Raw genomic sequence first — 25,892 nt, 5'->3', positions numbered from 1 at the left:
AATGCATAACAGTAATCTTAAAAACTATATGAGTGGCGGCTCTTAAGGTCATTTCAAGATCAATTTTTTCTTAAACGGAAAAAGATATTTTTCACACTGTGGAATTCAAGAAAGCAGATTTTGTGTCCAAAACTCTTTGATACTTACTTTTTTAAATATCTCATTTTATATTAAGAAAATATTAGGAAAGGTTAAAATATATATAAATGTCTTGTACTTGTGCATGCGCGCACGCATCTATATGTATATATGTATATGTTTATGAAAGAGAAAAAAGAAGGAATGAAGAACGATTACAATTTGTTTTACACTCAAATATCGTTTTTAAGATATATGTTCGTTCAATTTATCCATACAAAAATAAATTTTGCTTTTACTTTATTATCTTGCATTCTGAAAAATCTTACGAGGTAGCAATTTATAAACGTCAGTTATTTTCAATCTATTTTTTAAATCTTAAATATCATTCAATGAAGTCTTGTAAACAATAAATTTCAAATGTCCTCACGAGAAAAATCTAACGGCAGCAAATCAAAGGACTTTGATGGTCACTCAATAGATTAATGTCTGTCGCTCCACCTACTAGGACATTGGTCCTTGAATCCTCGAATCGATCGTTGACCGTGAAAATTTTCCGCTTTGGTCAATTCCTTGTAGATCGATTCTTCGAGAAATTTTTTAGAATGCAACGATTTGAAAAAAAAAGTTATTTATTATATAATGTGTTTTAACTGTTTCCAATATCTTTCCAGTGAAAAAAAATTTTAATATGTAAATTACAAAAAGTTTTGAACAGAAAATTATCTACTTTTTCTAATTCCGTAATAAAAAACTTTTCTCTTTCACTTTCCCACTAAAGAAAGTTAACTTTGAAATGACCTTGAAAATCGCCGCTCACGTAGTTTTTACAGTTACCATCATGTATCTCTTACAAGCCTTACATCTTTTATATTCAACATTTTTCCGTACAATATATTTTTGAAGACATTAAAGTGGAAACTTTTCAAGTGAACACCTTGCACATTCGAAGCACGCGTACCACGAGAAGAAACTTTTACGTCAGATGATAAATTTCGCAGTTTGATACGTTAGACACAGTTTGATACGTTTGAACATGTCATTTCTGCGAGTTTTTCAAAATACAAAAATATTTTGAAGATGAGAATAGTATAACGTATAAAAAGAATCTGATACAATAAAAAGGAAAAACAATTTTTTTACATAGTTATGCAGTCACATAGTACGAATTGTTATGGAAAGAATTAAATTTGACTTAAAAGTGCAAAATGAATCATTAAAGATATCGCAAATGATGACATCATCTTATCAATGTATTTTACATTAGTTTTACATTAGTTACCATTATATTATGCATTAATATAATAATTATATGCGTTAGTATTCTATTGCCACAAAATGTATGACATATTCGCCGGCATTTAGCGCTTAAAAGTCGTGACATGTGTCTATGTTGTATATTTCTTTCGGTATTTGATGTAAATTGCATGTGACCGACACCCATCAGCGATTCTTTGTAATTACCGTCTTCGTCACGCTGAGAAACGCGTGAATGGGATCGTTTCGTTTGAAATTGACTCACCGTTTGCCAATGCCAAGACAGCAGCCAAGAGGAACATCGCGGTAATGTGGGTGGATTTCTTGCACCCACCTCCTGGTGGTTCTCGCCACATCCTGATCCCGACTTCTCTGAGCGCACTGATTTTCACCTGATGTCACATAAAGCACACCGATGAACGACAAGCCGGTTAATGTAATGCGATCGCTGATGGTCCGCCTCGATAGTATCTCGATGGTAGTCATAGAAAAAATGCTCCAGGAGATTGTCGACATTTAATGATTGAATCAAGCACGTTCCTTATTTCGGCAGATGATGAGCGCGAAAGGACTTCAGTTAAGTTCAAGGTCGGTCGGTTGCTAGTCGTCGGAGGCGCGTAACAATCACTTTAAACGTATTACGTCTGTGTGTGTAGTAGTTTAGCATGCATTCAAGAACTCACGTAGGCTAATTTCTTTCAAGGCGCGTGTAATCGCTCGGCCTTCGTGCTTACAGAAGACGAATATTCCTCTGTGGAGCAACACAATGAAAATTCGCACTTTGGAGCTAACTAATCGTTATTTGACGATCTTCTCATTGTCACGGGAGCGAACAAATGCGTTTCATGCGTGTATCAGTAAATTTGAGATGAAAGATAATTATGAGACAACACGTATTGTTAAAATTAATGTTAATCATGAATCATATTGTTAAAATTAACGTCTAAACTTCTCGTGCATCCGATGCATATTGATGAAAATACAATTGTTACGTTGAACATAATTATTCGCGATAACAGCTCGGTGTGAGGGAGACTCCAAATGTTAATTAGAGTATCATTAAATGAACCGTTAGGTGAATTTCACGTAAAAATGTTCTAGCAAAGTATATTTAATCAATTTATAATATATAGAGCATAATAACAATAAATTTACGTGTTTGTATGAATAAAGCGTCAGACGCGACTTATCGAGCATAATTAATGAAGCAGTATCGCGGAAAGAGAGGTTTATTAATGCATACAATGGACAAGGATGACAATAAATTGTATCACTGATTCTCTGTTAGCCCTAATTGACAGCCCCGACCGTAATTCTTTCGCAGGCTGAGAAAATCAAAGTTCAAATAACCAGTTCTCTTCCAACCGCTGCGCAACGCAATATATACTCCACGACTCCACGACTGTGTGTTTGACGCGCGAGTTTCGGCCGCGGAATTCATTCTCCGTGGTGAATTCTGAAAATACGGAGCCCAACCTGAAGAATAAGGAGAGATACCTAACCCCGCCGTCCGACTCGCGCGCAATGACACCCCGGAAGAACGGGGCGGTTAAGGGGTCGCAGGAAAAATTCTGTAAAGTCTGGAGTCTCTTTCAGGCCCGCTGGTCCGCGATAATCTGTAAAGCGCGAAAGCGCTATCTCACTGCGGAACGGGGTGGAAGTGCACGTGCTGAATCGTTGATAGCAAGGGTTACGGTTGGAGAGCGCGCGCGACGGAACAAACCGGCTGGAGGGCGCAGAAGGGGCATGGCGAACGCGCGAGAGGGGATGAAGTGGCGTAGGGGGAGAGGGGGGACAAAATGTGGCGGAGTTGAACGGCTCGTCACGGGGCTGCTCCCTCTCGGCGAGTTTATTGATCGCAGGGTGCGGAGCGGTTCAATCTACCCCTCGCGACGGTGCGCGCCATGCTACCATCCGGAGCTCGGATCTAGCCAGGCGACCACGATGGTGTCCGTGGAACCCCCCGCTAAATCCACACGACCCCTTTACGTCTCTCTCCTCCCATAGAGGAGCCGCCAGGCAACATGAAAATATACCGACGTCCTACCCGGCATGTTCCGGCAGCCGTTGTCCCTCGCGTAAGTCGATTGATCGCGTTGCAAAATCGGAACGTGACGCCAGCACCTACGTCATCATGTCGTTACATCGTGTAGTTCGAATGCATGCGATGTAACAAGCCATGAAATTAAGGAGAAAATCCGAATTCATGCGAAGACACGTAACTGAGGATTTAAGATAACGCTATAGGAAGGATAGACGATTTGTTCGTTTATAAAAATGGTAACGGTGCGACTTTGGAAGAAGATGAATTAGAGCCATATGGGGTGAACGGCTGATTTTCCTCGAACGAAGAAGTCATCAGTCATTTCCCCTCCCTTCGCAGCCGGTGTAAGAAGGGAGAATAGACCGCTGAGAAAATCCCATCGCGCCGTAGCAGAAATATGCGAAATCTTAGAAGCATGTGAGAGATGAAAGAGAGAATAAAAAAGGAGCCCACGCAGACCCTCATCATGCCAGGCTGGGTCTCGGGTTTGAAAGAACGATCAGTACAAAGACGCACAGCATGAAGCGGCCGTCTCCTAAATTAATGAACTGCAACTTGCTGGTTTTGTCAAATGATCAACACGGAAGTTATATTCGACGACGATGTCGCTCATCCTCGAGCGACTCCATCGAGGTCCAGCGACCATCAGCGATCACATCTTGCCGAATTCTTCGGACTCTTGCTATTACAAAGACCGATTGGCCATTTGAAAGATCGCCCACGGATCGACACACTCGCACACATAGCTAGCACGATCACTGCCATTCCACCATGCACGCACACACGCACACACCCACGAACGATTTCGCAAAATCGGCCGATATTCGTCTTTGCAATTCGCGAACGATCGGCCTCCTCGAGATCGACGATCTCACGCAGAATCGTCGTCGCGACGACGGGCCGATCTGTACGTACCGACGACACTGTCGTGATTTCACAGGAGAATAAATTCACGCCGACCACACCGATCGGAGCAAGTGAACTAGCACTCCGGATCCGTCAACGACCGACCGTAGAGTGCGGCGTCGTTTGCTTCAGAGCAGCGGCTGCTCCTCGGTAATCTCGAGGTCGGAGGCGGCGGTGGTGGCGGTGGGGGTTGTCGGCATGAACAGTGTGAACACTCACGCTGTTTCACAGGGTGGGGGCTGCTTCTCGGCAGGGCCGAATAGAAGGTTTAACCCTGTGTTTCAGCAGAGGAGAAATTAAAACGAGGTTGGGAGTCTCACGACATGCTTAAGTGTAATCTCTATGTTTGATAAGAACGTGTACATTTTTTATATACAGCGTGGTATGTGAAACTCTTGTTTATACTATTGGGCTGCATGTACGAATCTAATGTATTAAATATATAATTTCATGAGTAAAAGCTTGGAAAAATAGAGCAATGGAGGAAATACTAGGAGAAGCAATTAACAACTCGTATTTCTATTTTCTTCTTCCAATTTTCCTCTTCAAGCGAGAATGAAAAATTCTTCAGAAATGTGATAGAATAGAGCAACAAAGGAAACAATGAAAAAAAGGAACAATTAATAATATATATTTTCATTTCCTTCTTCTGACTTCCTCTCTTAATCTTTAATTTGAAATTAGAATTAACCAAGAATTAGAATCGATCAAAAGTTAGCAATTAATTACGAATGCAAACTCTTTTAATTGAATTGCGATTGCATTTAATAGTTGCATCCAGCGATCCAGCACGTGTTTCGATCGGGGTGCTGGAAACTAATAAACCGACACTGCTGGTCGACCTTTGTCGCACGAGGCGGAAACGGCCAATGGACCAAATATATATATATATGAAATATGTATATTCATGTGGATGTGTATATGCGAGCGTATACGCATCTTTGCGGATATTTGCGAAATACTCTGACTCGCTGCAGCGATAAGCGATTATGGACGATTATACAAAGCCGATAATATACGACCAGCGGAGAAGACAACAAATGCTAGTCGATGTGTATGACGCGCAATTATATTACAATATTGTGCATGATACTATTAAAACAACATAACAATTGAAATTGAAAATCAAAAGATTTCTTTTATAATGTATGTTTCAACACAGCATATTTATATATGTGGTGAAAATTATAAGTGAAGTTATAAAAACAGCTCAAATATTAATCTTATAAGTTCTCAATTAATTTATATGTATATATTAATTATATATGTATATATTTGTATTTTTTGCAGTTAACGATTTAATTAAACACATTTAACGTATACTTTCAATCTTACAGACTAAAGGATAAAACATTTATGTATGAAATGTGTTTGATAGTATTTAAATTAATTGTCATATAGAAATGCATATATCTTTCTATTTTTATTTTTTTACACTTTTTACTTTATATTTTTTCTAACAGTATTATTAAAATTATTAATAAATCCACCTCTTATATGGATTAATTTCACATACATCTCTTTTATTTAAAATTGTTTAAACATCTTAGATAGTCATTTAGCTCATTTGCTTTAATATCGCAATTAAATTTTCTAGATTTCTAGTGAAGAACTACTTAAAATATAATATGCATTGCAAGATACAATTTTAATACATTTGAAAATCGCGGGGCTCGGTACCAGTGATGTCGCTGCAAGCATAAGAAATTAATATACAGTTTTAATACACGCATCTACATGTTTGACATTTCTATGACAGATAAATCAGTCTTACCAATGATTGAATCAAAGATCTCGTTGCTTTTCAGTGTCGCCAAGTGTCACGTTGCAAGTCTCTTGTAAACAGATTTTAAAATGGTAAATAAAGATCAAGTGAAGAAAGATGTACAGGACCTGTTCAAAAATGACAAATATTCAATTCTGCTTCCGACCTATAATGAGGTGGAGAACCTACCAATAATAATATGGCTTATCGTAAAATATATGGAAGAAAGGTAACTAAACAGTTTTTATAACCTCGAACCGAGAAGTATATTATCGATAATTAAAGAAGGAAAAAAAAAATAAATTTAAGCTGCGTATCTAGAAAGGAATATTGTTGAAGAAACATCTACAATATTGTAGCAAACTTTCCTACGAAATCATCGTGATAGACGATGGTTCTCCAGATGGAACTCTGGACATGGCTAAACAACTGCAACGTTTGTACGGCGAGGATAAGATAGTCTTAAAGCCTAGAGAAAAAAAACTCGGACTAGGAACTGCTTATATGCATGGAATTCAATATGCAACTGGCAATTTTATTGTTATTATGGATGCAGACTTGTCTCATCATGTATACTTGATATTAACAAATAACTTACATATATATATATAACAATAAAAAGTACCTCTGTAAAAACAGCGTTTACTTTGCAGCCTAAATTCATTCCGAAAATGGCTGAGGTACAGAGATACCTCAATCTGGATATCGTCAGTGGCACAAGATATGCACAAGGTGGTGGCGTCTATGGCTGGGATTTCAAGAGAAAATTAGTAAGCAGAAGTGCAAATTTCTTAACTCAGCTTCTGCTAAGACCTGGTGCAAGTGATCTCACTGGCAGCTTCAGGTGGTCGATCCTTTCTAAACTCATTCTTAATATTATACCTAACATCTTAACTTATTTCTCAATTTCACAATTCTAGACTTTACAAGAAAGATGTGTTGAAGCAATTGATAACATCATGTGTCTCAAAAGGATATGTATTTCAAATGGAAATCATTGTCAGAGCTAGACAGAGGAATTATACGATAGGAGAGGTACCAATCACATTTGTTGACAGAGTCTATGGTCAGTCCAAGTTGGGCGGATCAGAAATCTTTCAGTTTGTGCAGGGTCTTTTGTATCTCTTTGCTACTACATAACTGAATATTCCACTGTGATAATAATGGTGTCATTTTTTTACAAGCTCTCGTTAAATCTCTCAACTAATATTTCAGATTTTGTATTAGTTGAGAGATTGACATACATGATATATGTGTTGGAAAATAATTTTACATGTACATATATAATGCTATGTTTACACAAATAAATTGATAAAATGTTGCATTTTACTTTGTCAGTCGCTAACCGAACCAAGTAATTCTCCCATATTCTCGAAGTGTCACACCGAGATGTGGAAGACTGCATCAACTGGAGTATTTATACATGACAGTCGTCGCTAGCATTTCATGAAGATATCAAATAGTTCAGATATTCGTGTCCAGATTGCGGCAACAAATATTTCTGTCGTGTGAATATTTTCACGCGATGCTTTCATAACAAGGATATTCTCGCTCAAGAACAATCCTAGTTATTTTAATGCGACACGTGCGCCTACACGTGACTACGAACGGTAGAAAGGTGCGCGCGTGTATAACGATTCTCGCAGGCTTGTCCACCCTCGCCGCACCCTCTGACGTCACGCAGCCTCCGTTTATTGATCCATTACGAAATTATAGTCTATATTTCGACGCGAATAAAATGCAAGACGTGAATAGACTACATTAACTGGAAATGTAGATATTGACTCGAGAAATAAACTTCATAACGCACAATATCAATTATAAAGTCAATTTCTCGATGTTTCGTATAGAATAGCGCGGCTTTCTCGGGAAATTTATACCGCGCTTGACCGCTGAAGAGAAAAGAATTTAGTTTCATTAAATACAAAATATAAAAGACCTCTTCGTAGTTGTCCGTCGTAATCGTTCTTTTTTCATTTTTTATTTTTTTTTTTAATTATAATATAATTATAATTTTGTGAAAAATGAATAGAGACTAAAATAAACTGAAGAAAATTTATTTTCGTCAATTTTAACTAAACAATCCGAAGAAAACAAGTTTATTTTTAAACATGACTGGAGTGAGAGGCTTGTTTTAATTTTCAACCTCTTTCTGCCAAAATTAAAATACAAAATTAAAATACAGAATTAAAATTAAACAGTTGAGAATAATGAAGTGCAGAGAGCGATTCTATCGTCACAGAGGCAGGACCTGATCTTTCACGATTGATAGAAGTGAATTCCTTTAAACCCTTAATTCATCCCTTATCTGCGAGACTGTGACGCATATGACTATATGAGATCGTTCGATGATGCATGATGACATCGCGTTTCGACGACGCGTACGAAAGCGTCGCACATTCGCGAATTTTACGCATGTCTTTTCGCAAGAAAATATCAACCCTCAGCGAGCGGCAGTGACGGCGGAGACGGTGGTTCCAACACGAAGGCAGTTCTGTCGCAAGCTTCGCCGCGGCCGGACGTGCAAGTGGGGTGGCATGCGCGCCGGGGTGAAACTTGCAAGCTCCCCCTTTATCGAGCTTGCAGATGGCTGTGCCTTTTAGATTTTGACGTGTCCCTCCGTTCCTTTCCGTTCGTTCGTTCGTACGTTTCGTAGTGTAACATTTCGACCGCTTGACTCTTCGCTCGCTTTATCGTTCTCGCCACTCCCTGACGATCAGCGATCTTCGACATGCCTAGGAAAGTCGGATTCAACGTCGTCTACGCCACGAGTAAGGCCGCCGGGCTCACAGTTGTAAATGTAAAACGCGGACTAACCTCGGGCGCGCCGAGATTAGCAAAGAACTGAAGAGAATTACACGGACGGACATCGCGTTTTTTAACGAAATCGAGCGATTGTTCCGTCAATAAACGCCTTCCGCACACTTTCTAATATAACGATGCCAATGTAACGCAATAGCTGGCAATATCGTAGTGTTACAACGTACAAAATGGTGCGAATAATGTGCATGATTGTTCTTGTAATTAGAAGGATCGCTTTAAGTCAAGCGTAATTCATATTTAACTGTTCTGTGTGTGTGTGTGTGTGTGTGTGTGTGTGTGTGTGTGTGTGTGTGTGTGTGTGTGTGTGCGTGTGTAGATAAAATTTGACAGAATTTCTCCCGGGGTTTTCTCTCTCAGTACGCTCGGAAATTCACCTTTTGCTGTCTCAGGGGATCCGTGCGCGATTCTCAGCGCTTCAATTATTTCGGCTGCAGTGACCAGTCAGGATTTTCGCGTTTGAACGCGCCTCTCTCGTCGGGCATTCTGATACATTGATTTTTCATGATGCGAGATGAGCCGTGGATTCTCCCGATCCGTGATTTCCGACGGCGAGAGCGTGTTCTATAGCACGTGTTCCGGGTCTGATTTCTTCCGGGTCGACGCGGGCGATGATTTACGTTATATTGCGAAACGGTGCCTTGCAACAAATGCACCAACCATCGTTGTATATCCGTGAACGCCTGCTGGTACGAACGACTCATGACATTCGCGATGCACATATTCTCCTGACGACGTTAGGCGGCCATAAATCGCGCACGAAATTGCAGTATCGCGTGACATAGCGGCCGACATTGCGCTACTTCTCTCGAAAGATGTATTTTGAAAGTCTAAATAGCAAATACGCGATAACGTCGTAGGTGGAATTTCTCTTGCGGAAAGCAATTAGTCGTGAATGTTGAAAAGCAGGAAAAGAGAAAATTGGCGGTTGGAAGCGAGACTCGAGAAAATATCCAAGTATTATGTAAGAATATATAGTACTGTGCAACCCTGTGTATTAATAAGTAAGTAACGTACAGTGGGAACCTTCTCGAACCTGCTCGATCGACATTCGGCCTGACTGATTGAATACCTGCAAACCTGTACATTGTACCAACATATCGGGCTTATTAATTCTAGTTGATTTACAATTATAAACTCTGTCGATTCTCTTAAAAGCAAGGGAAATAATGAGGTTATTCCGGAGAAAATCGTCTAGGTTAATTAAAAACCGTTATCGAGTGAAAATTTGAATCGAGTTCTTATTGTCGTCGTTTAAATACATCGACAACGTGCGAGGCGTGCACATGTATCGTTGAAGAGAAATACAATAACGACGGATAATGTCTATTCGAAGTTGAGATGATATAGGAAAGGGGTGAAACGGTTGTTGGAGTGTAACTTTTCGTAGTAAAAAGATTAAGACCGATTAACTGGACTCTGCAATCTGTTCTCTCAAGGCGAGGAGGACAGACACTCGTCGTTAGAGCTTAACGTCCACGGGCCGACCGTGAGAGGTTGGCAGAGCGCAAGAAATTGCACGTATCCTCAGGAACTTATTCTACGTCTTCATGGGCCCACGAAACTCACGAGGATACAAGTCCTAGCGCATCAGTATCTCATACGTGAGTATTTCTGCGATTTAACCTGCTGAATCCACTCTCTTTCCATAAGATAATCGACAGACGGTAGACGTTAAACTGTCAATTATTCGTGAAGTAGCGTATAAATTGTAAACGAATAAACATTACAAATTTTGCAAAAGTATTCCCGTTTTAGGGATATCTTACACGTCGCTTGTAAAATACCAAGGAGCTTAAATTATTTGTAAAGTATATATTGAAATGAAACGTCGCATAAAAATTGCGAGAGAAAAAATATAAAAAAAAAAAATTTCATATTTGCAAAGATACTTTTCTTCTAGAACATCTTACATCGCTTGTAGAATATTAGAGAGCTCCAATTTATAACGCATCTAACTATTGAGACGAAAACGTCAAATGCGAGAACAACAGTTTTCTTCCGACGCGTTTAAAGCCGCCATTGACCGTTAAAACGATGTTCCCGCTGAAAGGCAATTTACCGACAATGGAAATCGAATTAACGAATCTACCCTGATTTCCCGGGGCTACATCGTCTCCCTCCTATTTCTCTCTCGCGTTCTTCGTATCTTCCGGCTGCATAGTCGGAAATGAAGCCGTAACGGGCGACAGGAGAATTATGCCGGGTTTCTACACGAGATTGCAGGGATCGCCCGGATATGAATCCGCCGGCGAAAATTAAAGTCATTTTCGCGGAAAGCGTGAAACGCGACGCTCTTATTGCAGCCGAGAAACTGGAGATCTGGACATCGAGGGAGGAAAATGCATCCGCTTCGACGGACTTCAGTTACCTGGGCTACATCACGCTGTCCGATAACGCTTCTACCCTTTACAAGAGCAGAGAACTGAAAAGCGTGGCTCTTCCGGAGACAGAAGCGGTGTCGTTGAAGCTTAGGCTACATAAACCGCACAGTAACGCGCACAACACTTGCTGTCAGGTACGCGAAGCACTCTGACATAATTGATTACATGTTTACTAATTACTATTTAAAAATAAAATACAAGAGCGAGATGTATACGAGTGTGAAATCGAACGAGACAGTTCGATAGAACAGAAGGGACTTTTCAACGGACGAGAAAGTCAGAGGTTTTCACTTGAAAAATTCCGCGGCAAGTTGAAAAAGTCTTTTCTATCGTCAGGTTGGCCTTATCGCTATTAATATACTTGGCGAACCTTATGGTCAAGAATTAACCGGGCAAGGGGATGCCCCGTATAATCCGCATTACACCTCGCCTTACGACGATCTAGCGTTCGAAATGTACGTCGACCGAGAAGTGGCCAAGATCATCAGACAAATGGAAGCGAAGAAACTGCAGGCGGTGGAAGGTAATTATTACCGCTCCGGCGTGTCTCGTATATTGCATACATCACACTTGTGTACGAAATATTTAAAAGGCTCAGGGTTGAAACTTTAACATCGTTAACATCGCGCGCGCGAATGTGAGCTTTACGTTCAGCAGAGTAAGCTGCTTTGCAACTGTTGTAAAATTCATGAATCTGATTGGTGCATGCTCTTGGTTGGAGCCAAATTTAAAAGCACGCTCCAATTAGATTCACAAATTTTACAACAGTTGCAAAGCAACTTTTCCTGTAAGACGCAACCATTACTTGTCAATGTAAGTTAAACTCGGCTATACTTCAAGCGAACGTGTCGCAAGTCGACGCAGAATGTGAGCGCAACTTTTTCAACAGAGGAGAGATTCGAATACGCCTCGAAGTTGAAGGTCGCGATGGAGAATCTGCGAAAGGCAGGCGAACGTCTGGGTAAATATGAGCTGGAGAAGAAGTACGCCATTGCTCTGGAAGACTATGACAAGGCCAAGGCTAAGAAGGCCCAAGCCCAGCAGTATCGACAACAGGTCTATCAGTCGTTGGAGATATACAACTTGCTCGAGGTACACGGAGTGAGTATTGTTCCGTGATTTTCTCAGTAGTTCCTGTCGCAACGATATGACGAGTGTCGATTCAATTAACGGCGCAGCCCATGGAGAAGAACAACCTGTCGTCTGTGGAGGGTAAAGAACCGATATCGACGGACACGTGTACCTCCAACACGGCGGCGGTGGTTCCTGACGACATCACGTCCCCCCCGAGACTAGTTATACCACCTAATCGCGACGGTGCCTTGTCACCGACTGGTCCTGCACACCAGCCGCCCGTGTCGCCGTTACATCAGAAGCCCAACAGTCCTGGTAGCTCGAAAGATATCTAATAATTACATTTCGAGGGCGTCGACGTAAATCAATTGCAGCCTGTCGCGCGCGCGCGCGCGCACACACACACACACACACACACACACACATATAAGAATTGTGTTTGAAAAAAAAAAAAAGATTGTCTTTATTGTCTGAACGATACAATATTTTTAAGCAATCGTGACCTTTCCGATGTAATTTAAATTTTCAGGGGTTTTCAGGGGTAATGTTATCTTCCATATTTAACGGCAAATTTTCGTATTACTCCGTTTTTCAGAGGTAACTGATAGCCCAACGAACGGTGTTCTTGAGAGACAAAGCAATTGCAATAAAGGATCTCTCAGGCGGAAAACTAAGTCAGCGGGTCCTGCCCTTCGCTCAAGCTACGAAGCCTACGAGGAGAGAACTATCCCTGCTCTGAGACAGTAAGAACATTCACAACAACATTAGGGTAATTTATGTAAGAAACCTCTCGACGTTCATTGTTAGCTCGCACACGAACGAGTTCACGAGGGAATGTCACTTGGACAGCGCAGAAACGAAAGTTACCTCGAAACTGAACGACCGGGAGAAGAAACAGGCTGCGTTGCCCATCGCGGTCTTCGGCATGGACATGGTAATGAAACTGTGCCCAAGATACTTGTGAATCTTCGAGTACAGGAGAACGATAACGATGATTATGTGCAGGTAGAGAAGTTTTATTCGAAACAATTTACGGACAAAGAGGAGGGACTGATGCAACTGAAGGAAGAACTGAAGACGTTCGACCCAGAGGTATCGAAACATTCGCCGAATAAGACAGCCAGAGCGGCAATCTTACTGTTACACAGGGCTCTTAGGGATAAAGTCTTCAGCGTGTATAGCTTGGCGGCACAGCTCATTAGGATCTTCTTCGCTGAATTCGCGGCGGACAGGTAAACTTCTCCTATCGACTATACGAAAGTTTATAATTATGTAATTATATGATTATATATATAAAATATATAAATTATAAAAGTTTTTTATACTTAATCAACTATCGATGTGATACATTTAGATTGAAATTAATTTAAAATAATTTAATTTAATTAATAACCAATGTTTGCTTACATTCAAATAAAATTATGTATATGTGTGTGTGTATATGAAAAGAGAATGTTACTTTAAAAAAAATAAGTATCCAAGATATGACGCTTTCTATTGCTATAGATGTGTGAAATATTGAAATGTTTGTTTTTTACGTCGTAAATGTTTGCATTAGTATCGCATGCATCAGACAGCATTGAGACTGAGATTGCATTCATTTATAACACTATTCGACAAAAACAAACCATTAGAACGAAATTGGTCATTTCTTGTAGCTTTTGAAAGCTAAATATACGAATCTGATTTCCAAATTGTCCCATCACGTCGCAATTTTGAGATATTTGCAATTAAAGTTGCGAAAAAGACTATACTTACGTATTTTGCATATTATAACTACCAAACGTGACATGCTAGAGAAGTTTTGCAATCGAAATTATGTTGTTAAAAATTTTAATCCTCAAAAAGATTTTTTTGTGTCAATTGATTTGTCAATTTGACATTTTTTTGTCAAACTATATAGTCAGGACAAAGTGTTAAGGGGAATTTATATATTTCATGTTATCTTTGTTTAGCTAATTTAAAAATCATCTAAGCACAACACTGTCAACAACAGATTGATATATTTAGATTGCGCTAATTTTTCAGATAATCCCGAATTTTCTCCCTTATCTATTAAAAATATCTTTAATATTTTATTTCCAATTTAAACAAGAACTTACGAGGTGAGACTCGTTTTAGGGTATCTTCAACGGAGATCGCCAGAAGCGTCGAACGTCTGTTACCCGAACTTCTAACAAAATCCGGGGATACTACCCCTAGAATACACAACATGGCAGTACACACAATCCTCAGCATGGCTGATTGCAAATGCGTTCGTGAATTACATATAATACCGGTGCATCTGACCAGGCCAGTGAACAGCAGCACTCATCAGAGGCTGGCACTGAGCAGACTGGAGATGGTGGAGCAGCTGATACTGAGCCACGGTATCTCCACCGAGAAGCAAAGGTGATTCTAAACGATACCCTCAGGGTATTCAAACAACAAATTAAGGACTACCAGACGTTTTGAGGAATGTTCGACCTCTGCCATCGTAGCGCAGTCCTTCTGACTCCAATCTAACTGCGACCGATCCGCAGAGGTCCTTCCTCAAGATCGACCCTGTATTATTAAAACGCAATTACTCTGATAAGGTATTGTAATTGTTGTAGCGGGCTGACCTGTCGGACGTTATCCGAATTAGGTTCTTCCGGTCTGCATCATCCGGCCGAGGCGGTACGGAAAGTATCCGAGAGGATTTTAGTGTTAGTGTACAAAGTCAATCCCAGGTTGGTGCGAAAGCAATTGCCGCCTGACGATGACATCACTCGACGAAATCTATTATATCGCCAGCTCTTCCACGAATTCGATCTGATCGATTTGCAGGTATAGAGCGATATTTGAAGTAGAAAAGGTCAAGTCACGCGGATTTACGCATGTGATTGATTGCAGAGGAAGAAGGAAGCCGAGTCCACCCATAAAGCAACGACAACGCCTACACGAACTAAATCTACGGAAAATAATGTAACTAATCTAACTAAATCACCGTCGAGATCGAGCCCGGTCGTGAGTACCGGAAGTTCAACGAGTATCACATCTCCGTCCGAGAACAGCGCCGATCATAAAGGAGATAAGTGAGCATAGCGCGATCTAAATGAATGTTAAATACAAAGGATATGACATTTTTATGATGCCCGTCTCGTTTGCTAGAATGTGCATATTTTGCCTGTCGAAGGGTCAAGTGTATTCTGAAGAAGGTTTGAATATACATTACTGGAGGACTTGCCCTATGTTAACAAAATGCGAAGCATGTAAACAGGTCGTAGAGATATCCTATCTGAATCTACATTTGTTAAGTAAGTACATAAAAATCAGAAAATTATGAAGAAAAAAAATACGATGAATAAATCTCTCCGAAATGACTCTACTCTATGTGTGTGTGTGTGTGTGTGTGTGTGTGTGACCTGTGCCATAAAAATTATATCTATTAAATTCGATCGCTGTTCTTTCTTCGTAGATGAATGCGATATGAGGAGTAATTATGTGAAATGCGAGACGTGTAAACAAGCGGTGCACGAAAACGCTTTCGAGAACCACAGACAGGACAAGAAGTGCACAAGTATGCAGGCGTATTGCTATACTATTACGCTGAAATTTATGATGCGACCATTGCCGACTGAAGCATATGAGAAATAAAAATCCTGATTCTTATTTTAGAACCTATAGAGGGGTACGAACGCTGTCCTCTTTGTTCGGCTTTAGTCAATCAAAACAAGTGGAGGGAGCATCTTATGGGAGAACATCCGTGTGTAAATAATCCACGAAGCAAAATCGGAAAAAGCTGTGAGTTTCAATATAATGTTTTAAGCCTGATAGAGAGAAAATTATTTTTATTTTTATAATAATAAAATAGCTCTCTGTAGGGAAAAAGTTGCCGAGGATGTAAAACACTTATCCTCTTAAATTAAACTAAATTAAATATTGTAATACACGCGACTTTACTTCCAATTTCTTGTGTATTTTTAGGTTCGAAGTCGCCATCTAATTCTCAAAATCTTAGCGGCAAATTGACGTCGCCGACGAGTAGGGATTACTAGCATCAGGCATCAACTTCAAAGCCAACGGAAAAATTCGACAAGTCTTAAGAGAATTTTTATTTGACTTCTTTTATAGTTTATGTATACGTTATGAGCTATCCAGCATTTTTAATATTTGTATTTATATTTAAATGATTTTTATAGCAGAACCCGTCCTTTATTCGTAGAAATCCACATTAAATGGATATTTAGTCGTAAGTTTGGAATCCTAACGTTTGAAAATTTAGATACGATATATTACATGAAGCGAGTTCACAAAAGTCGTACGGAAGGTGTGCTTTGGCAAATAGCCAAAGTGCAGAACATTAGAGGTTGTTGACAGGTTCCATTCATTCTATCGTTATCGCATGATACCCAGGGGCATTTATGGGGTTGTATCAATTATTAGGTAGTGTTATCAGATGTTGCGACATCAGTTATTTCAGAATTAATACGATTCCTCTGCATCCGGCCATATTTATAACAAAAATTTGTACTATATTACTATATATGGCAAGATGCGTCAAATAAACATTAGGCTCAAGAACAGGAAGTTCCCGGTCGTTCAAACAACACACATATATATATATATATATATATATATACATATACATATATATATACATATATATAATGTTGTTAATATAACGCATGTAATTTCATAAAATAGTTATTTCATAGAAAAGAGACAGTAAAAGTAATCATTTCCCTCATTACCCCATTGTCAAAGTTTTTATCCTACAAAATCATATTTTTATTTGACTTATTTATAACATAATTCTTAGCTCAGGCTATTATATCGTCATAACGCTTGGCCGTGGTTAAGATAAAAAAAGAATGTCCCGGTTTATGTAAAAAATGTAATTTAAATATTTCACTTATATATATAACTATAATCTGCACAGCGAGAAGAGGACGCGCATAAAACATTAGAAAACTTGTTAAATCATAATTACGCTGTAATAAGTCATTTATTCGTCTCGACCTCTGCGTCATTAATCTTCTCTGTGCCATCGCCATTCTCCGGGAGAGCGGTCTTTTTGCTGATAGAATCTTCGGGTTCAATTTTACCGTTGTTGATATCTTCAGTTGACAGAGCCGCGCGACTTTCTTCGAACTTATTTTTCTCTGTAAAATTGTGGTGTAAATAATCGTATTCTTCCACACATCGCAATATGTATGATATTACTATATTATGTTCAACATACCAAATTTCGAGCAATCCGCTCCTAAAAGTCGTAAATAGTGAACCGCATCACAAGTAGATACATATGCTCTAAGAGACATAATTCCCCTCCATCCTACCATTTTCAGATTTAGCGGATTCAGACTGTCAGTTTTCTCTTCTTTGTATAACAATATACAACTTCCGGTCGCTTAAATTAAATATATTTTTCAAGCAATATTTATGTATAATGTAAGAGCAAAAAAAGAAACTGTTATTGCTATACTTACCGAAATCCTTGAGACGCTCCTGAGTGTCTAAATTCAATTTTACAATTTCAGGTGGTGTGTGTGGATCGTTATTTTGTAAAAGCATGATTAAATCTTCTTTTGAAACGTGAAGTTTTCTCCTATCACTTATGTAATGAGCGATACTTTGTACTCCTTCTTGAGCAAGTCGAAATTTTAAACCTTTATTGTCACATCGCACGAATGTTTTAACGCCAGTGTTTATCAACTTGACTTTGTTCTCATTACATATCACCAAATCACGGATTGCCGGTGACGTGAAGTAAATATTTTTCTTCTTTCCCTCGTAACTTCTCACCAATAAATGTCGCGAATCCAAATTATTAGATATACCATAAAAATCTCTGGGAAAGCATATCGAACAATATGAGAAAGAGCAAGTGTACTATTTATTAGTAATACTAAAAATAGCAACTAAAAAACTATCTATTAAGAAACCTAATGATACATATAAATCAAATGTAAAATTATTGTTTTTCTTAACCAATTGTTTAGAAAATTAAGTAAACAGTTCTAAACTGGTGCATTGTTGTATAGTAAAAAAAAAGGAACTGGAACTTACTTGATGGATTGCCACGCGTCTTCAGATTCGTCTTTGAAGAAAACAAATGGATCTTCCCTATAACCAACAATCCTTCTGCGTTTCCTTTGTTTCGTTTCTTCTACTAATAGCCTTTTTCCACTCTCTAGAAGTTTTGCGTCTCGCGCTGCCTCTTCTTCGAGGCTTAATTCATCCTTATTTTCACTATCAACTATATTCTGTACATTTTGACTTAATGTACACGTTTCACTCTCCCATGGCAGAGATTTCACTTTTTCCAGTACAGCCACAAAGAAGCCTCCAGTATTTTGATGATGTGGCAATATTCTCATGCTATGAATTGAGAAAGTTTAAATATAACTTATTCAATAATAAGTTGACACATCTTGAGCAGCTAATTTACTCAATATTTACCAACGTTCAAGATGAAACTTGAAGGCCTCGTTCGCTGGTGGAGGAAACATTTTTGGTCGTATTTGTGTCTGCCACTGTTCTGGAACTTCCTCCCAGGCATTGTAATGTTGTAAATCTTTAGATGCTGGTTTCCAGTGAGTAACACCTGATTGTAAAATACATGTTACATAATTCAGTATATTTTTAAAGATTCGTATCTTTATATATTTTTCTTTCTTCAGAAATAAATTTAGATATTTTGTATACTACTTTCCAAAAACTAACCAGGGTCACACACTAATCCTGGTACTAAATCTCTACAGTTCACTAACTGTACTGAATCCCCAGTTTCAAGAAGGATCCTATGAAGCACTGCTTCGTTTTCGATAGGATTTAATGAACAAGTGGAATATACCATCCTTCCCCCAATTGTTAACAATTCCAAACCACGTTTCACTATCCTATACTGAATTCTTTAGAAAAGTCAAAATTAATATTCCGTATAATTGTAAAACATCAGTTTATATCAAACAATAATAAATTATACCCATGGAGATTACTGCCATTAGCAGGACTCCATTTGCACCATATATCTGGATTCTTTCGCATAGTACCATCACCACTACATGGGACATCCGCAAGTATTCTATCAAATCTATAACAAAATAAAAATTGTATAGAACTTTTAATATATAGATTATTAAACACAGATGTTATCAAATAATTAGATTTATATTACATACTTTAATATATCTTTTGTACCATCTGGCTTTGTAATTGTAAAGTTAGGCATAATAGATGAATCATGGTTTGTAATAAGAATATTTGGACTATTTAGTCTTTTAGCTTGGTGCACCAGCTTGTAGCAACGATTATTGTCGACATCATTGGCTATCACAAAACCCTCTGGAATAAAAGTAGAATGTTCAGATTTGTGGTTAGCTTAAAATAATTAAATATTTATTACCTGGTACAATATTGTCTTCATCTGCATGTATCATCTCTATAAGCTGAGCTGTTTTTGATCCAGGTGCAGCACACATATCAAGAACCTACAAAGATGGTTTATATATTTTATTTTATTTACTGTTTATGTTACACAAATTTAAAAATTTTAAATTCATACCTTATGTGAAGGCCTGACATCTAAAACTAGAGGAGGAACCATACTAACTACCTCTTGCCTACTGATGTTACCACTGTCAGTTTCAGCAATAAGAAAGTTGTGCAGCCTGAAATAAGCTTCCGATCGTCTGATATCTTTTCTAGTCAATTGCAATTGCCAAGCCAATTTTTCAGGATAAAAGGGTAAACTATGTAATATAGGTTCTATTTCATTACTGGAATTTTCACTATCATCATTCAAATTTGTATTCAAAATTTTCTTAAAAAAGTCACTTTTGATTATCTCTAATAAAGCCTTAGCTTCTACTTTAGAGCCAGTTATACGAAAAGCAACCGGCAGATTGGTCCTCATTGTATTGATAAATGCATCCCATTTATCTTCTAGAACTATTTCTTGAGTCTTGTAATAATTTTCAAAATCCTTGTTTTCTCTGATAATATCTGGATAGCTTTGAGGAACTTTGTCCCATTCATCTTTTTTCTACAAACATTAATAATATTCTAATATTATCTTCTTTAAAACTATTGTCCCATATCAAATATATTTTTCAACAAAATGAGATGCAATTAAAGTTTTTCCCTCTAAGAATATATTAGTAAATACAAAATTAATAAAGTATCAGTTCAATAATAAAGTATAAGTTTACAAGTATAGTAAATAACCTCTCTCTCTCTCTCTCTCTCTCTGAGTTTCTCAGTTTATTAAAATGCAGTACAGGAAATAATCAAACCTTTTGCTTTTCCCGACGTTTCTCAGCAAAATTTTTCCTTGGTTTATTTTTTCGTCCTTTACCCATTATTCAATCACAATACGTATTTCTTATTAATTAACACTATAATCGCATACGATTAACACGTGTCTAACAATTGTACCAAATTGTACTAAAAAAAATCAGTTGGTCTGTTCTTTTTAGCTGCACTGCGGAACTAATGTAATAAGTTAGAATGAAACAACTATATTTTTTTCAACTTATTGCACCAGTTCAGTAATGCAGCTAAAAAGAACAGACCAAGTGATGTAGTGGGATAGTCGAAAAATAATCGATTAATCGAAAATTACTCATGGATGCGATTGCAGCTCTCGCTTTCCAATACCTCGTCTACAATAGAAGTCCTAGACCGCGTTCCATTTCACGCAGATGCGCGCGTTTATATATAGTTCATGTTACGTATACTGTAGAAAATGCGCACATATTGCGTGAAACGGAACGCAGGCCTGGTCTACAATAGATGTTGTAAGCTGTAAGCCGCAAGAACTGACCAATTATAGCTGATTATTTTTGTAATAATCAATTATGATTCGTCAATTCTTACGGCTTACAACTTATGACACGTATTGTAGATCAGGCCGCAGTCATAGAGTCGTAAGTCGTACAAATTGACCAATCGCGGTCGATTATTTTTCTCTTACCGGACTATGATTGGTCAATTTCTACGACTTACGACTCTATGACTTCTATTGTAGACGAGGTACAATGAAATAGCTATTGGTCTATTCTTTGTAGCTGCACTATTGAACTGGTGCAATAAGTTAAAGTGAGACAAATATAGATTTTCTCACTCTAGCTTATTGCACTAGTTCAGCAGTACAACTACAAAGAACAAACCATTGGTCTGTTCTTTGTAGCTGCACTGCTGAACTGGTGCAATAAGCTAGAGTGAGAAAATCTATATTTGTCTCACTTTAACTTATTTGCACCAGTTCAACAGCGCAGCTACAAAGAACAGACCACATATGTGTTACGTCTTGGACAAGCATAGAACATGCAATGTCTAGATTCGTTTGGTTTACTTCGGATCAGCGCTATTCTTGTCCAAATCTTTATTATTTGAATCTGTTACCTTTGAAGGTGGGTTACTGTTAGGTTTAAAAATAATAATATCCTTGCTAGTATTGAATTTAACTTCAAATATATTTCCCTTTATTTCAGATTTTATTCTCGGGACCGAAGATTTTGATGGATCTGTTTTGAAAACAGCCAGGTCGAGCGTGCCTGGATTATAATAACTTTTTAACAGACGTCTAAATTGAATCCATCGTCCGGCTCTCCTTGTTCTTTTCGGCATAAGAGGTTTTTGGTAATACTTATTTTAACAATATCTATAATAGGGTAGATGGAAGGGACGTGGTTAAGTTTAAAGAATAAAAAGGCGAACGGTGCTCGTGGTTCAAGCACAACACTCTTATGTCCGTTTCTACCAGCCGTGGTTAATTTAACCAACTGATTATTCCATCGGAATGGACCAATCGCATTTAATAATTCTAGTTAATGACAAATGTGACTGGTCAATTCCGTTGGAATAACCAACCGGTTAAGTTAACCAAAGTTGGTAGAAATGGGCATTAAAGTAAGGAAAAGAAGAACGGTGCTCGTGGTTCAAGCACTGCGTTCTGGGAAAAAAGGAAGAATGGTGGTTTTCAAGCACAACACTCTTAAGATAAAGAAAAGAAGAACAGTGCTCGTGATTCAAGCACTGCGTTATGGAAAAAAAATGAAGATGATAATCAGTGAGGGAAGAGAGGTAGAGAAATCTGTACACACATATATACATATATATATTATAAAATTACTCTATATTGTTAAGTTTTAAAATTCATACACTAAGTTTAATATAGTTAATAGCTGGCTCAATACTTATTCAAGTAATAGAAATAATTTTCTACAGTATCATTATGAGGAAAAGAGGCTCGTTCGACCTTTAATGATTTGGATTTTATGTCTTAACAAATGTCTTAGCATTTGCAGACGGAGTCTCAAGAACAATGATCTTTAATACCGACTTTTCTGATTCCAGGCTCAAGACCTTTTGGCAATAGGCTAACAAGAGGCTCAGCGAAAGACTATCTGATGGCTGATTAGAGGCTAACAAGAGACTGACTAGAGACTACCTGTGCACGAAGGGCTGAGCATTTTTTATACCCAAGCCCGATACTATGGGCCAGAGCACAGACTTCTGCATAACGCAGAGCTCGGCAAAATGTGCACGCGACGGCCGATTTTCGACTATCTCCGCCCACCGCTATTCCCTTTACCTCGCCGCTCCGCGCGCTGCCTACAAGCCGCTCAAGTCTCAGGAGCGTGTTTCCAATAGTTTTCCACGTCACCCATGAAGTACTATTGTTGACGCGTTTTTTTTTTAAGTGGTATCCCCAGTAAGCCTAATCCACTGATGACTGTAACAACCCGTAACTAATTGAACAGAAGAGAAATAAAATATGTTAAATGAAGAATATTCAATTCGATTTTCGGCGTCTTTTATTGGTAAGAATGGAAACGTCAATTTGGATATTGCATGTAGCGAGCCGCATAAGACGTGATAAGGAATCGTCGCTTAAAGAAGAACACTTTTCATTTTTTATAAACTTCATTTTTGAAAAATGAAGAGGCCTACTGGGGATACCACTTAAAAAAAAAAAACGCATCAACAATAGTACCTCATGGGTGACGTGAAAACTATTGGAAACACGCTCCTGAGGCTCGAGCGGTTTGTGGGCAGCGCGCGGAGCGGCGAGGTAAAGGGAATAGCGAGGTAAAGGGAATAGGTGGGTGAAGATAGTCGAAAATCGGCCGTCGCGTGCACATTTTGCCGAGCTCTGGCATAACGCATAATACATAACGCATAAGAGAATCAATCAATCACAGTTCTTTATTTCTGTCCTGAGGAGGGAAATGAAGGAAACTAATTAGTTTATTCTCTTATGTGTTATGTATTATGTGTTATGCAAAAGTCTGTGCTCTTGCCCTTAGGGTGTCAATTGAGCGTCTTTTCCTAATTCACAATTCATTATTTATTGGTTAAAAAATATAAAGATGTTATTAATATTAAATATTAATATTAAATATAAAGATGTTATTATCTAGTAATTAAAATTATACTTAATCATATGTAGCGTTTGGTAATTCAGTGGTCTCGTTGTTGGCTGATTTATTAATAAAATTATGTTTTACTAAGAAATGGAAATGTTGTTATTCATTTCCTTTGGTATAATATAAGAATTTGGAAATTTTGAATATTTAAAAACTATTTCATTCGGGCGTAGTAATTGTTAAAGTTAAATAATACGAATAGATTCTCTTACGATTCTAAAGCGCATGTATATTAGGATAGGCGGTTTGACAATAATATTTGAAGAGTTATTTGCGAAATATGATGGCAATTATTTAATATGATTTAAAAAGAAAAATAGAAGAAAGAGAGGAAATTATTTTCCTCTTCTAGTCTTTGTTTCGGGTCTTTGTTTGGTTCGCAGTACGTGGAATAGCTATCGCTCGATGACATTTATAACATAAACACATTCCAATATGTGCGCGGGTGTGCCTGAACGAAATCGTTCTTAGTCTCCGAGACAAATGAATCTATAAGCTAGCTCTAAATTTATTCCTTAAATTTTCTTATTCTCTTCTTTCCTACTTTATATATTTACTATGTCGATGTCTGCTTCAGTCCTATGTTAATGTTAATTTTATTACAAGGTATGCTATTAATACTATTTTTATGTTATTTAATTGTTTGGTAAACTATCGCTTACTAAACGAAACAAGAAAATAGAAGGAAGAGAGAGAAAGAAAAAAATAGATGATAATTCAGTAAATAGTTTCGAGTAGTAGCAGAGAGGAACGTGAGAGCGGCCAACACGGTGTTTTCGACGACACCGACTTTCCGCACTGGGAAAGGGCGCCATCTACATCCATTTTGAGAGGGGAACTACGATACTACATCCACTTTCAGGTTTCGGCAGTAAAACCTGTATGTGATGGCAGTCCGTGCTACATCCATTTTTAGGCGGTTTATGTCCGTGCTACAACCATAATAGCGTACTTGACAAGTACGGTCTCGCACATTGTTATAATATGTTTACGCGTTTATAATATGAATTAACATGTTAACATGTGCAAAAAAAAGAATTGACATTGTGTGTGATTAATATCATGAAGATCATACAAAGTGTCCGGTAATTAGCTGCCAATCCGAAGTGTGAGGGTAGATTGGGTTGAGACAAACATAAAAGTCCCATACCATTTTGCGAAATTCGCAATAATTATCGTGTTATTAATGACAGAAATCTGAAGAGTAAAAGCGCGCCGACATAGATGATTCGAAAAGCGTTGCAGCTGCTCGGGGCAGCTATCATGAATCTTTTCTCTAGCGTGAACTAATAAAAAGTGGAAGACTTCTGTGAATTAGTGAAAAATGAAAAATTTTGTATGAATTTGTGAAAATCGAAATATTTCACACGACAATTTAGTCATTCAACATGGCAGTTGCACGTTCTGGATAATTCAATGAATATCAAAGAAATCAAAATGATCAAAATAATAATGTCCGTGTAGTCCGAAGGATATTACGTGACATGCAAAATCCGTTTGATATAATATCCAAAGAAAATGTTTCAAAATATGTATGTACAGGTAATATAAACCTTATGCACCGACGAGATATACTACAAAGACTGATGGCCTTACGGGATTTAGCGTAACAGAGAAATTTCCCTGGTGAGACACTCGGGTGAAAGAGACCGTCTCGCATTTAGCGTAGAAAAATTTAATGGAAATTAATAATTTTCAATCCTTTTCTTCGGATCAAAAAGATTCAAAATTCAGACAGATTTAAAATGTCAATACTTTTTAATACGTTTCAATTCGACATTTTATACAGGGAAGCAGGACGAAAGGAATGGGATGCGGGCAACGGATACATCATGCACCTCCAGACGTGTCAAATCGTTTATTATATAGTAGAGGAGACATTGATACGGCAACATGTATTCGAATATTTAATCGTCCCATGGACCACTTATATATAATAAAAAAAAATTAACGCGGATAAATGAACGATTCGTATCAATTTTTCCTTTTCTTATAGAGCAATGAAAGAGTAAATCAGTATCGAAAATCGAATACCGATTAATACCATAAATCAGTGTCAGAAAATTGTCCAATGACAATTTGTTCTCATTTTTCAGGTAGATACCGCTGTAATTTACACAACAAATTAACTCGGTTAAACGAACGATACGTACCAATTTTTCTTC

At 38.0% G+C, this 25,892-nt stretch overlaps 4 protein-coding genes across 55 annotated transcripts in view; 2 read left to right on the top strand and 2 right to left on the bottom strand.

The window, feature by feature from the left end:
• Dscam1 (Down syndrome cell adhesion molecule 1) overlaps positions 1 to 4,406 on the bottom strand; it is a 98,633-nt gene extending 94,227 nt beyond the window's left edge. For all 50 annotated transcript variants that reach the window (XM_025297001.1, XM_025296981.1, XM_025297005.1 and 47 more), the window contains exons 1-2: positions 4,295 to 4,406; positions 1,601 to 1,727 (exon numbers count right to left, since the gene is read on the bottom strand). In XM_025297001.1, the coding sequence (XP_025152786.1) occupies positions 1,601 to 1,691 (91 nt within the window). In that variant the 5' untranslated portion in view covers positions 1,692 to 1,727; positions 4,295 to 4,406. The remainder of the gene's footprint in view (positions 1 to 1,600; positions 1,728 to 4,294) is intronic.
• Positions 4,407 to 6,069: 1,663 nt separating this feature from the next.
• On the top strand, positions 6,070 to 7,324 carry Dpm1 (Dolichyl-phosphate mannosyltransferase subunit 1). The gene is made up of 4 exons (XM_011140827.3): positions 6,070 to 6,279; positions 6,410 to 6,620; positions 6,704 to 6,894; positions 6,971 to 7,324. The coding sequence occupies exons 1-4, from the start codon at positions 6,140 to 6,142 to the stop codon at positions 7,188 to 7,190; spliced, it is 762 nt and encodes a 253-aa protein (XP_011139129.1). The 5' UTR covers positions 6,070 to 6,139; the 3' UTR covers positions 7,191 to 7,324.
• A 1,207-nt stretch (positions 7,325 to 8,531) lies between these two features.
• On the top strand, positions 8,532 to 17,592 carry LOC105182994 (centrosomal protein of 104 kDa). 3 transcript variants are annotated; one of them, XM_011140828.3, is made up of 16 exons: positions 8,532 to 8,821; positions 10,310 to 10,474; positions 11,177 to 11,388; positions 11,591 to 11,777; positions 12,144 to 12,355; positions 12,433 to 12,643; positions 12,924 to 13,071; positions 13,136 to 13,262; positions 13,334 to 13,560; positions 14,450 to 14,719; positions 14,923 to 15,136; positions 15,203 to 15,384; positions 15,461 to 15,606; positions 15,768 to 15,869; positions 15,968 to 16,093; positions 16,277 to 17,592. In XM_011140828.3, exons 1-16 carry the CDS (start codon positions 8,782 to 8,784, stop codon positions 16,345 to 16,347), a joined length of 2,640 nt encoding a protein of 879 aa, XP_011139130.1. In that variant the 5' UTR covers positions 8,532 to 8,781; the 3' UTR covers positions 16,348 to 17,592. The 3 variants fall into 3 exon arrangements, 2 of the variants coding, with proteins under 2 accessions (XP_011139130.1, XP_019696895.1); XM_019841336.2 differs by having other exon boundaries at positions 14,905 to 15,136; XR_003112603.1 differs by lacking the exons at positions 15,968 to 16,093; positions 16,277 to 17,592 and having other exon boundaries at positions 14,905 to 15,136; positions 15,486 to 15,606.
• On the bottom strand, positions 17,251 to 20,787 carry Nsun2 (tRNA (cytosine(34)-C(5))-methyltransferase Nsun2). Its single transcript, XM_011140829.3, has 11 exons — positions 20,590 to 20,787; positions 19,860 to 20,339; positions 19,701 to 19,785; positions 19,477 to 19,639; positions 19,281 to 19,388; positions 19,019 to 19,206; positions 18,755 to 18,899; positions 18,362 to 18,673; positions 17,782 to 18,143; positions 17,535 to 17,702; positions 17,251 to 17,454 (listed from the first exon to the last, which is right to left on the bottom strand). The coding sequence occupies exons 1-11, from the start codon at positions 20,653 to 20,655 to the stop codon at positions 17,294 to 17,296; spliced, it is 2,238 nt and encodes a 745-aa protein (XP_011139131.1). The 5' UTR covers positions 20,656 to 20,787; the 3' UTR covers positions 17,251 to 17,293.
• Positions 20,788 to 25,892: the final 5,105 nt, after the last annotated feature.

Source organism: Harpegnathos saltator, unplaced genomic scaffold (assembly GCF_003227715.2).
Source record: "Harpegnathos saltator strain DR-91 unplaced genomic scaffold, Hsal_v8.6 scaffold166, whole genome shotgun sequence".
Lineage (NCBI taxonomy): Eukaryota > Metazoa > Arthropoda > Insecta > Hymenoptera > Formicidae > Harpegnathos > Harpegnathos saltator.
This window is presented reverse-complemented; position numbering and strand designations above follow the sequence as displayed.